The sequence below is a fragment of the Epinephelus moara genome, chromosome 18 (assembly GCF_006386435.1).
Source record: "Epinephelus moara isolate mb chromosome 18, YSFRI_EMoa_1.0, whole genome shotgun sequence".
Lineage (NCBI taxonomy): Eukaryota > Metazoa > Chordata > Actinopteri > Perciformes > Serranidae > Epinephelus > Epinephelus moara.
The window spans coordinates 33,108,926-33,122,302 of NC_065523.1; the positions used below are offsets into that span (position 1 = coordinate 33,108,926).

General features: G+C 38.4%; 2 protein-coding genes across 10 annotated transcripts in view; both read left to right on the forward strand.

The window, feature by feature from the left end:
* The window catches only part of LOC126405922 (interferon-induced very large GTPase 1-like), a 127,319-nt gene extending 115,687 nt beyond the window's left edge, over positions 1-11,632 (forward strand). For 4 of the 5 annotated variants that reach the window (XM_050069960.1, XM_050069961.1, XM_050069962.1 and 1 more), the window contains one exon: positions 4,585-11,632. In XM_050069960.1, coding sequence (XP_049925917.1) covers positions 4,585-8,904 — 4,320 coding nt within the window. In that variant the 3' untranslated portion in view covers positions 8,905-11,632. Of the gene's footprint in view, positions 1-204; positions 418-1,671; positions 1,786-2,495; positions 2,525-2,854; positions 2,967-3,888; positions 3,927-4,038 lie in introns of those variants that run through there. The other variant, XM_050069964.1, reaches the window with a different exon arrangement.
* Positions 1-13,377, forward strand: part of LOC126405919 (interferon-induced very large GTPase 1-like) — a 160,475-nt gene that overhangs the window by 109,733 nt on the left and 37,365 nt on the right. Inside the window, exon 1 of one of the 5 annotated variants that reach the window (XM_050069949.1) lies at positions 4,053-4,167. The exons of the other annotated variants lie outside the window; for them this stretch is intronic. The gene's annotated coding sequence lies outside the window, so the exon portion shown is untranslated. Of the gene's footprint in view, positions 1-4,052; positions 4,168-13,377 lie in introns of those variants that run through there. 5 annotated transcript variants of the gene reach the window in all.

The window sequence follows — 13,377 nt, forward strand, 5'->3', positions numbered from 1 at the left end:
ATATTCAGTGTTGACAGCAGTATGTGCTTGGCAGTGTTTGAGTAGTGTGACCTTTTAGCCTATAACTAAGTCACAAGGTTTCCAGGAAATGGAGCTCCCTTACTTTCACTTTTAGTTTTGTTATTACTGACTTAGCTGTGCGACTTTCACGTGTCCTTTTGGGTTAGGGTTAGGGTTAGGTCCTTTTGTCATCACTGATTTTCAAGTAATGTGCCTGCAGAATTTCCCAGCTCCTTCCACCTATAATAACACCACGTCTACGTCAGATTTGTCAGGGGCAGGTGGGAGGGATTTGAGAGGGGCAGACCTAACGTCACACAGGACACAGGCCTCTGATCTATCTATATATAGAGTGGGGCTGGAGAATACAGCAGCCATATCCACACAGACCAGGCAGAGCGAAGGAGACACAGAACTGTGAGTTTAAATTACATACCGTTTTGTTTAATTTTAGCATGCGCGTTTTTTTACAACAGACACTGAACTTTTCAAACAACTTGAATTTTGTATTGTGATCTGACTTGTGAAGTTATTGTGCTGCTCTGACTCGTGTGGAAGACATTTTTTCAGAGCGTTGGCACAAATACAGGCCTGTTTGTCTTTCTATTCTTGTGAGCATTGTCATTAACATAAAGCATGCCCTGGCCCCTTACCCTAATCATAACCATCCTAACTAACTGTCTAACCCCAGCCCTAACCAGAATCCTAACCTAAACCTAATTCGAACCTTAATTTTAATGCCAAGTTTTAACCTTCAAACTCATTTTTTTAAGCATTGAGGGATGGTCAAAATGTCCTCACAATATGAGTTACTTGGGAAGGATGATGAGGAGTCAGTTTTTGAACTGGACTCTTATTTGGGTCAAATGAACTTTCCCTTCCAGCTGGAGTTTAACCCAAAACTACAGAAATATAAGTGATGCTTTTTGAGTTCTGATTGTCTAAATGGGATGGCTAAATGGGTTTCAGTGCTGGTTGGTAAAGATAGTCCCGTGTTTTCTCTCTATTAGCTATTTTCAAAAATTGTTTGTCATGTTTGCTCATCATGAATTATATTTATGACCGAATACACAGAAAGTCATGTAAAGTTTCCCAGCAAGCATTTTTTGGTTTAAAAAATGTCTAATAGCCGTCTACATGAAGACCTGACGTCTAGGCTAAATCACGGCTGAATTTGGGCTGTCAGTGAAAATTTGGTAGACGTCTAACCATAGCCAAAGTGTAGACGTCATCAATTATATGGCTATGTAGAGACCATGTCCAAAAAATGGAGATCAACATATTTTAATTACTGTTGACTCTCCATACGTGATTGAATATCATACCGCATGCCATCTGCAATGGCGAAAATTACATTTAATCAATTTCAAAATTAAATCGGCTAGATTTGGGTTACATGTAGCTCGACTAAATCGGAGCTAAATATAGCCAATACGTTTAAATCACGACTATTGCTTGCTGGGTTGTAACACCCCCTTAAGTCATGCTGAATTGAAAATAAAATTTGCAATGCCTGCAACATTTCACCAGCAGTAAAATCAGCATGATGGATCTGTAATTTGTTGTGCTTTTATTTATTTATCAAACAATTAGCTCAATCAGCTTGAATGGTTATGTGCATTTGCAGTGACAGTTTCTTGTTGTATTTGTCTCAATGCCTTTGTCACACAGTATGTCTGTAAAGATGAAGAGCAGATAAAATGAAGAAAGACGACGATGACAACACAGCAGCAGGAGGAGGAGACTCTGAAACTAAATCTGTACCATCTGCAGCCAGTGAGAAAGGTAATGTTTTAACCACTGTGCATCCCTTCACAAAACTTTCCTCCGGTGTCATTAGAAGACAAAAGTTTCTGTCAAAAAATTATTTGAAAATAAAACAAAAAAAAAAAAGATATATTAATATTATTTTTCTCTGTCACTGAATTTAATCCAACCATCTTCAGTCCTGATTATAGCTACCAAATATTCCATCATTTTCAGAATTGTAACCCTTTAAATGCCAGTTTGTTGAGTTAATGCCACTGTTTTTTTTTTGTTATGAAAATAAGGTATTTTTATATATTGTTTAATTATATATTATTGTTATTATGGCATATTTTTATTTGATAAGCAACATTAATATTTAATGCATTTTTATTTATTTTTTAAACAGTGTCAGATTAAAAAACATTACAAATAACTTTTACTTGTTACCTTGGAGGGCAAAAAATATTACATATTGATATTATTTTCCCTATAGAGATAAATATTTTAACTAACATTGGCTCTGATCATAATTGCCAAACATATATTCATTTTCAGAACTCTAACCCCTTAAATGCCAGTTCTTCAGACAAGATGCTATGTTGGGGTTTTTGAATGTGTATTTTTTTTCTTCAAATAATTCAAATCATATGTGTAAATCTTATTAACCTGGAATGTTTAACTGACCGAAACAAATTCTTTTATGTCTGAACATGCAATCTGCTTGTTGTTACATCACCCTGCTGTAGACGAGGAGAAGAGAGCAGCTAAAACAGAGGTAAGGATGACATCTTATGGTCCTCAGTTGTCATTGTTCATACAGAAGCATTTCTTTTTTAAATGCTATTTTTCTGAAATTATGTCAAAGTTCAGCACGAATACCTGAACCTTCAGCTGAAGATTGGAGCCTTTTGCCTTGTTAGTTTACAGTGAGTTTGAGTCCTTCAACTTCCTGGTTGAACACATGGATGAACTGAAATAACACTTGCAGAAGAGATTCCTTTTGTCTCACTAAAATATAAACCTGGTTGCATTTAGTTGAACATGTACCTAATGTCAAAAGTTCTAACCTGGTTAACGTATGTTAAATAAAATAATGTTTGCTTAGTGTAATCCAGTGAATGAACCCAGTGATGCTGAACACTCAAAGAATGATGACAGCACAACAAAAGGAGGAGAATCTGAAATCAAGCCTGTACGATCGGCAGATCCTGGGACAGGTGAAATTTTCATGAATATTGCAATAATATGAAAAAGTCAAGAATAGAGCTAATGAAGCTTTTAAACGGGCACTGTGTAGGAATTTCTCCCACCTAGTGTTGAGATCGTATATTGCATTCAAACGGATAGCGCACTCTAGCGCCTCACTGTTTCAAGCGCGTATTGCAACAACGGTAGCTGCTGTGTACCAAAAAGCTATGATAACATTGATGAAACCATGTCATCCGATATTTCATGGAGTATTCATTCAGGCTGCTACACAGACGCACGCGACGCGAGTTGACAAACCCCCTCCTCACCATGCTGGCTGTGTTTACAATGTAGGACTGTTGGGGCGGGTGTAAATTGAAAACAAACCAATCACGTCTTGTCTTTTGACAACTGAAAAGTGGCTCAACCTCACACACCTCATCTCTCTCCACCTGGGAAAGGCTACCCCAATGCTGACCCTCGTTTTTTGAAATCGCTGACGTTGCCTTTTTGCCTTTTTTCAAATGCACCGGCACTTGCGACTAGCCTGCTTGCTGCTGTTTTTCGTCACTCTACCTGCAGGAAAAACCGGACCTGAAACCGACAAGTGAAAACGCGAAAGGCGATTCTGTATTTCTCAAGTATGTCCCTGTACGTACCTGTATTTTCAAGATGGCGCATGTACATGATGAGACACCGGTCGCAATGTATATGTAAATGAGAATTTCGGAGCTTATGAACATACTTAGATATGCTGATGGAGGTAAATACACATGTGCTAGGACACACTTTTGACTGCAAAATTTGTTTGTCTCAAAGAACATCTAAAAGCGTTACACATAGTGCCTTTAATGTTCAAAATAGATTACAGTTATTATAAACAGAAAAACAAGATATCAGTTTAAAAGTATATTGCTCCATCCCTCATATAATACACTTATTCTATTGCAGGTACCTTAAATATGGATAAGAGTGGAAACAAGGATAAGGTAAGAAACTCCATATTTAATTCATTAAATGTTAAGGATGATTTACTTTATACCTCATTGTATGGTGTTACAATGCTTTACATACAGGACATATTTATTTACTTATTTACAGCAGTCAGTGAAGAGTTCTGAAGAGATCAACAGGAAGGAACAATATCAACGAGAAACCGAAACACTGCTTGGCAGACTTCACCTTCAAGACAAACATCAACAGAAGTTGTCACCAGCAGATTTTCTTAAAGTAGGTCCACCTGTGAAACAGGACCATGAAACATCTGAGAAAGAACTCACTCATACTTTTCTTCAGAGGTTGATGATGTTAGACTACAGGGCCAGATATATTCCTGTAAGACAGGATAGTGATGAGGTGACCCATTCAAAGCCTGTTGTAGAGTTTGACACTGTTGATACAGATGATGATGACTTAAGTGATTTTTGTAGCACCACTGTAGACTTTGATCAATCAAAACAGACTCACGTGCATCCAATGGATGTTCAAATGGCAGTATTTCACTGCTCAGACAGCTTTTTGAAGCAGAACATGATTACAAAGCTATCACAATGTCAGTATGCCTTACCTTTGCTTGTTCCTGACCCAGTCACAATGGACATTGAATGTCCTCTGTGGACTTTCAGACAAATAAGAAAAACATGGAAGGTAACTGAAATCAAAGATAATTCAAACACCGTCACCATGAAGAGTATGCCCATCTGCAAAGCTGAGACACCCATGGTGTCATTTCTCCGCCTGGGTTCACTATCTCTGTCTAAGTCACAGCTGATTAACACTTTGATCAATGACCGTCACAGCACCTTCTTCCACAGAAACTGCCCAGGTAGCACCAAGTCTCGCCATCTGATGGATGGTGTGGCAGAGATTGCCTGGTACTGCCCTGCTGGAAAACCCAATGATGCCTTCACTGACTGCATTGCCTTCTGTAATCTTCATGGTGATGCCCAGTTAATTGAAAAACAGCGTGACATAATGACTGAGAAATCTTCAATCAATGTGGTTCTTGTACCAACTCTGGGAAAAGGTGACAAAGGTTCTGCAGTTATGTCAGTCCTTCTTAAGTCTCCGACGCCCCTCATATGTCTCACTGCTGATAGTGAATGTGATGCTGTTGAGAAAATAAAGGGAAAATACATAATGGGTCTCAGGGACAGAAGCCAGTCAGATGTGTCTGAAGAACTGAAAAAAATCATTGGAAGAATTTTGTCAGGACAACATGCATCCTTCCGGCTTGAAACCATGGCTGAAGTCTCTGAAATCAGAGTGGATGAAGACGACAATGTCTGCCAAAAAGGAAAATCTGCTGCAATGAAAATTGTGAACTTGCTTCAGGGGATGGATGTGTCAAAGATCAAAGATACATTTCTCCCTTGTCAAGGCCAACTATGGCACAAGTGGTGCAGAATAAACAAAGAACTTTATCACCTCAAAGGACACATTGAGAAAGAGAAATGTAAAAAGCAACAGGAACTGATGCAGATACGACAAAAACAATGCACCACTTCCTGTACTGAAGTAATGAAGTTGTTCATTAAAAGCCTCTCATCTTTGCCATCAAAGGAGAAAGAGTATTTCCTGAAGTGGACTCAGATCTTAGCAGATGCCCTCTCCACAGATGATCTGTGTTTAATTTTACAGAGCTATGATGAAAAGTGGTCTGAGGTCTTAGCTTTGAAGGAGAAACATGACAAATCTGATCTGTTAAAAAGAAAGCAAACTGAGCTTGAACAAATATCAACAAAACTACAGTCTGCCACTTTCGGTTTGGAGCACATCTTTAGAGAAATGGGACAGATCTATGAAGCCTATGCATCTCTGCAGAAACAAACAAAGATGAGAAAAACTGACTGGTCTAAATACCCTGAGCTGGCTGCAGAGCTGATGATATCAGGACACCCAATGGAGCTGATGGATGGTGATGCAGGTCATGTGCCTTTAACGTGGATCTCTAGTCTTTTAGATGAAGTCATCAAGAAACTGGGCGACAAGAGAGTTTTTGTTTTGTCAGTGCTGGGTGTACAAAGCAGTGGAAAATCAACAATGCTGAATGCCATGTTTGGGTTACAGTTTGCAGTGAGTGCTGGCAGGTGCACCAAGGGTGCCTTCATGCAGCTGGTCAAAGTTTCAGATGAGATCAAGAAAGACTTTGAGTTTGACTACATTCTAGTGGTGGACACTGAAGGACTGCGCGCTCTTGAGTTGGAGGGTAACAGCACTCTTCACCACGACAATGAACTGGCAACGTTTGTTGTTGGTCTGGGAAACATGACACTGATCAACATCTTTGGAGAGAATCCAGCTGAGATGCAAGATGTTCTGCAGATTGTTGTTCAGGCTTTCATGAGGATGAAAAACGTTAAACTTTCTCCAAGTTGTGTGTTTGTTCACCAGAATGTTACAGATATTGCAGCTTCAGAGAAAAACTTGCATGGAAAAAGACAGCTGCAAGAAAAACTGGACAAGATGGCCCAACTAGCAGCCAAAGAGGAGGTTTGTAATGCTGAGTGCTTCCGTGATGTCATTGCATTCGATGTGCAGAAAGATGTGAAATACTTTGCCCAACTATGGGAGGGAAGTCCACCTATGGCTCCTCCAAATCCAGGGTATAGTGAGAGCGTCCAAGAGCTGAAGAAGTTCATCCTCTCCAAAGCTTCACAGTCAACTGGAATTACTCTCTCACAGTTCAAAAGCAAAATTCAGGACCTGTGGAATGCTCTGATGAATGAAAACTTTGTTTTCAGTTTCAAAAACACACTTGAAATTGCAGTTTACAGAAAACTTGAGGTCCAGTATGGGAACTGGACCTGGGCCCTGAGGAGCAACATGTTGACTATTGAGAACGGGCTTTACACCAGAATTGAAAACGGAAAACATGACAAGGTTGAGCTCAGTTATCTACATGAGGAAATGAAGATAACCTATGAAAAAATCAAAAAAGCAATGACAACATACTTTGATGATGACAGAGACAAAGAAATACTGGTTCAGTGGCGAGGACGATTTGAAAGAAAAATCAAGGAGTTTCATGACGACCAAGTGAGAGGAGTCAAAAAAAAACTGGATGAAGTGATTGAGCAGAAAAATGCTTGTAAAAAGCTTGACGATAAGAAGACAGAGTTTGAAAACAAACTGCTACAAAAGAGCAAAGAGCTCGCTCATCAGTTAAAGGACAAGGCAAAAGATGAAGAGGAACTTAAAAAACAGTTCAACTCTGTTTGGAGTGGCTGGGTTAGTGAACTAACTGCAGGTACAAAACCTATTGAGGACATTAACTATAAAAAGGATCAGGCAACTATCCTTCAGGAGCTTGGTTTTGAATGGTCTCTTATAACTGAATCTGAAAGCAGTGGCAGATACAAAAAAATATCAGAGGTGGGTGATTACATTCATCATGTGTGTCTCACCAAGGACAAAGGTCTCTGCATCCCAGGCCAACAATCCCAAGATGATAAGAACGAAAATACGAGCAACGAAGATCAAGGAAGAATGTCAACAATTTGGCAGTCTTTTAAAAAAATGTTCCAATTTAGGCCAACAGAACAAAACAAAGAACATACATCAAGAAGTTCTTTAGTATGTGAAGAACAGGAACTGATCAGATCCCTTATTTACAGTATTGAAAAACAGTCCCTTGATGCAATCAAGGGCAAACCTGTTGCTACAAGAGGCTACAGTCCAATTTACTTCCAAGAAGTGGCCAAAAATGTCAAGGAAAAGGTGAAAGAGTTTGAATCAAAAAGGAAATATGCTGTGAAGAAGGAGTTTACTGTTGATCTTATTCTGTTTGTGTTTGAAAAAGCAGGGAGATGGCTTTCAGAGTCCCATAAGAAATTCAGAATGAACAACGATGCAGTCACTTATGTAGAAAGCAAGAAAAAGCAATATTACAACATTTTCAGCAGCTTCTGCAGAGGAAGCTCATCTGCTGTTGTGTTTGGAGAACTGATCTGTGAGAAACTGAAGAGTTCCACTGTTGAAGCCGTCTGTAACAAGACTGCTATTGATCTTGCTGGAGAGATGAAGTGCAGTTTCCCAGCATTCAGTGGGAACAGGTTGAACTTGGAGAAACACTTGCTGAAGTCACTGGCTGACAAAGAGGACTTTGATGATTTTATCACCTACATCCACCACCCAAGGAAGCAAGCAGAGACTTTTATAGAAGAGCAAGTACAGAGATACATCTTCACAGACAATAAAAATAAAGCACGGACAATATTCAAGAAAAATGTTGAAGACATCAATAAGCTTGTGAGTCAAGCTTTATTCACTGCAACAGATAAAGTCAAAACCCAGAGAGGAGACTCAGACATGTGGGTGGAGGAATTTTACAATTTGCTAAAAGATGAACTGACATTCAACACCTTTTGTTGTCAAAACTTCAGTGACATCAATGATTTTGACTTTGTCAGAGAAGAGATAGAGAAAGGCCTTGTATCTGTCATGAAGGAAGTGAGCAGCCTCTCATTGGATAAGATGGAGGAATTCAGGATGAAGCCTGATCAAATCCTCATTGATCAGCTGTGTAACTGCTGCTGGGCAAAGTGTCCATTCTGTGCAGCTGTTTGTACCAACACGCTAGAAAACCACAGTCCTGACAAACACAGTGTGCCTTTTCATCGGCCCTCTGGGATTAAAGGATGGCACGATATAGACACAATGGACCTGGACATCAATTTCTGCACAACATCAGTTGCAAGTGATGACTTTTTTTATCCTTATTGGCATTCATATGATTCCTTTCCTTATAAACACTATCAAAGGGCTGGGAAGAAGTATGCAACATGGCAAATTACTCCTGATGAGTCAAAGCTGACATACTGGAAATGGTTTGTATGTCGATTTGAAAAGCAACTGGAAGACTACTATAAATTAAAATTCCAGGGCAGGGGAGAAATTCCTCCTGCGTGGAGAGACCACAGTAAACAAGAAGCTATTGAAAGTCTGGATGAAATGTACAATCTGTGACTGAGCCAGAAACAACCAAACTCTACTCAGAGTAACAGAAATTGTCTTTAACTGTTGAAAAGAAATAGGAGTTTTTGATTTGGTTGAAGGAGCGCGACAGTAGCAATATTCAGGATGAGGCCTTCCCCAAGATGACTGAAAGAAACAGCACCTATTTATAATGTGATCAATATGTATCTCAATTTGTTTTGCAGGATAACATTATTTAGTCAGGATTCCTTAAAATGCCATGAAGCATAGGCGAACACAACAAACGTGTAATTATAAATGGCATGTTTGTTAGCCATTACAGGATGATTGTAAAAAGAGACAGATCAGAATCAGTCATAGGTTTTTATGCCTCCGCGTGGGCAAAAGCTGTAGCTGGAGGGATTATGTTTTCAGGTTGTCCGTCTGTCCATCCCTTTGTCCCATTATTGTGAATGAGATATCTCAAGAACACCTTGAGGGAATTTCTTCAAATTTGCTTCAAATGTCCACTTGGACGTAACAATGAACTGACTAGATTTTGGTGATCAAAGGTTCAGGTCAAAATTACTTTGCGTCTGAATCATTCTCGTGTATGCAGTATCTTAAGAAGGCCTTAGGGGAATTTCCTCAAATTTGGCACAAACGTACACTTTGATGGTAGGGAATTCCTTTAAATTTGGCATAAACAAACACAGTGCCGCCCGGTCAGTATACCAGCATATATCAATTTCTCACTAGTACTAGTATTATTTCCATGTATTTATTCCAGATATTTAACACTGTAGTATTTTCAAAACATCTCATAAATGGTGAAAAATCATACTGATACAATTTCTATACAGTCGAATAACATTAAATATATGTTGTCTAAACAGTGAGAATTTAACCTTTTTTGGGGGGGATAAAAATTGTAAATGTATTATCTTAGCATCCCTACCTTTACCATGAATGGACAATTCAACTGTTTGGTTTAGCATGGCTTTAGGATGTAAAAAAAAAAAAAAAATCAGACTTACACAGTTATTCTGCATAAATTGTTTAACAACAATGAAGTACTTTTATTTTGTAGTGATTACTTAATTTCAGTTACATTAGCTTGGCATCACTCCCTTTACTCTGAAAGGACAAATGAACTGTTTGGTGGCGCATATTTAAAAAAAAAAATTTGACCCTATTAGACCTTTATTTCTTGTATAAAGCTACATAAATCTGTTCAGTCAGACCTCTGAAACTAGAACGTCAAAAAACCACATGTCCACCTTTGACAATCCTACCACACAGAGCCCCAGTGTCTGGAATGAGTCTTTTGTTCCTGACTTCCTGTAGCAGGGGAACTAAAAAGGCAGAATATTTAAAGACACAGTGACATCTAGTGGACTTGTTTTGCATGACATACTTTAACCAAATGGTAAAGATAGGTTAATGACGTTGGGTGAACATTTTTTATTCAGATATCAAAATCAAAAAAATTTATAAAGATCTCAAAATGTGCTCTACCGAACAATTTAGGTGAAAGTTAAAGGGTAAAAAACAACAACAACAACAACAACAACTTCAAATTTGGCACAAACATCAACTTGGATGCAAGGAAGAGCTGATTAAAATTTCGTGGTCAAAGTTCAAAATCCATGTGACCTCACCCACAAAACAAGTTTTTGACAATCACTTAAGAATTCATATGATAACTATGACAAAATCTACACAAATCTCTAATAGAACAAGATGATGAAGTGATGAAATTTTATATCAAAAAGGTCAAAGGTCAGCTTCACTGTGACATCATAATGTTCTGCTGAAACACTTTTCTGGCCATTATTCAACATCATAAGTCAGAAACAAAAGGTTTGATCAGTATCTGGTCAGATACTGAACTGGTGACACTAATCTTGGGTGCCCATCTTGAAACTGTGCTGATTATATAGCTCTTCTGTGCTGCTGAGTTTAAGATGTGTGTGAAGCATCCATGTTTTAGAATATGCACCTTCTTTGCAGCAACATTGGAAGCATTGTCAACTGTCAGGGCTACAAATGACTTTGGACAGACGTGGGTATAAACTGTAACTGCAAACTGACATGTTCATACAACTACAAGATGACAAACCAAGTTGTTTAATTAAAAATATGTTTTATTTTTCAAGTAAAGTCATCTTTATTTATATGGTGCATTTTATACACAATAAATGCAACACAATGTGCTACCACTTAGAAATGACATATAATAATAATAAAACAAGTGCAAATGACAAGTAGAGAAAGAATCAGTGCCAAAATTACAAATGCCCAAACATACAAGAGACACACACACACACACACACACACTGAAGAAGTCAGCCATAGACTGTTATGAAGAGAAGTGTTTTTGACTTGCTTTTAAAAGTATTCAGTGTGTGCCTCTCACAGGTCCACAGGCTGGGTGTTTCATCTGCTGGGACATATATGCAAAAGACAGCCTCTCCTGCTTTAGAATTAGTACGAGCAATGGTTGGATGACCTCATGTACTGAAGCGCAGGACCATATAGAGCTTTGTATACAGGTAACAGGATTTTAAAATCAAGATCAAAACACAGGTAAACAGTTTTTATTTTAGGATGTTTTCTCAAAGTCGAATGTTTTTTTTTTTAAATGGTGAATGATGATTTGTCTTTCTAAAGTATTTGGAGTATTCAACAATTTTACACTTTTGAAAAAGAAATGTCAGTCTTGTGAAAAAAATGAATGTTTCATTTTAGTGCAATAAATAAGCCCTTCATACAGTCATTGGAGTGTCCGTCTCCTTTGTTATTGATAAGCATTTGAAGAAGACCCGATTTTCTTTTGGCACACTCTCAAAAATATGGCTAAGTCCTGTCACATACTAATTTAAGTATGTTTAATCTTTATGACCCAAAATCACAAATTGTGGCAAATTCTGTCAGCAATTTTTAGTTTTAGTCTTGGTGCTGGACATTTAGTCTCGCCTTCATCAAAGAAAACCTTAAACATTTTAGTCTAATGTAAGCCGGTAAAAACACATGACATTTTAGTCACTGAAAAACTGGACAGATGATTGTTTTACATACAACATTTTAGTCTAGTTTAAGTGAAGACCAAGAGTGAGCATTTTAATCAAACTTAAAAAACTGCCTTAAAATATGATTTCATCCGATTCATTTAAGGCTAAAGGAAAATTAGCCATAAAATGACAGGCTGTATGATTAAGACTGCAGCTTTGCAGAGAGGGTGTCTGGTCTGATGTTGTTCTGATTTACATATTTATCTTTGTACAGACATGATTATGAATTATTATGAAGACAGTAAACAACAACAACAACAACAAAATACATTGCTGTCCTTTTTTAGGCACAGTTACAAACTGGTATATTCATGTGTTTATAGTAGATTGTACACTACCTATCATAATTTTTAAAAGAACACAATTGTAATGTTGATGGGGATGATTTCGATTTAACAGGCTGTTCAAATATGTTTTGTGGCTAGAGAGAGAGATTTGGCATTGCATGATTTGTGAGAGCTTTTCTTTGCCCCTCCACTCCTTTAAATCTCCCCTCCCAGACAGCTATGACAACACAGCAGCAGGAGGAGGAGAGTCTGAAATCCAATCTGCAGCAGCAACGCAAATAACAGAAATATTTGGGGAAAGGTTTAGAGGCCCTGAATCATCACCCTTACATTACTTAGTACTGCACTATCAGAGCACTTGGTTATTTAACAGTAAGGTCACTCCAAAAAGGACAAATTGATCCAGTCGCAAGCTTTTGGTTTTAATTAAAAACTACCATCAGGAGCAGTTTTAATTAAAACTGAAAGCTTGAGACTGAATCAATGCCTCTGTTGTTTTTCGGACTAACCTCTTCTTATATGTGTTATGGATCAGTGTCTACTTAATGCTTTCTAAACATGAACTATTGTAGTGGCTGTAGCTACCAGAGTTACACTACAGCAGTATGTGCTTGGCAGTGTTTGAGTAGTGTGACCTTTTGGCCTCATCCTTGTTTTCCTCTAAGTCACAAGGTTTCTGGGAAGTAGAGCTCTCTTACTTTCACTTTCAGTTGTTATTACTGATTTAGCTGTCTTACTTTCCCTTTCTCGTTTGTCATCACTGATTTACGAGTACACAAGCAGAGTTTCTCAGCTGCTTAAACCTATCACACCATATCAGATTTATTAAGAGCAGGTGGGAGGGGTTTGTGAGGGGCAGAGGTGAAGTGTGGAGACAGTGGTAATGGTGGTGCTGGTGGGGTGAAGAGAAATGGCTAAAGATAAGGATTGATATGATGTGGGGCAAGACCTCTGATGAGTTCAGTGTAAGGACCCATGGGTGCTGGTTGTGATGAAACCTGGAGGTGAAAGGGGTGGAGGAGGGTTGCATCGATCTGACAAGGAAACGACAGCTGACAGCAGCAGAGAAATAAACAGTTTTAAAGTTTGACAGCAACTCACAGAGGTTGTGGCAAAATCTGATCGGTTCAAGTGAACGAGTGAACGCCCTCAGTTAACTCATT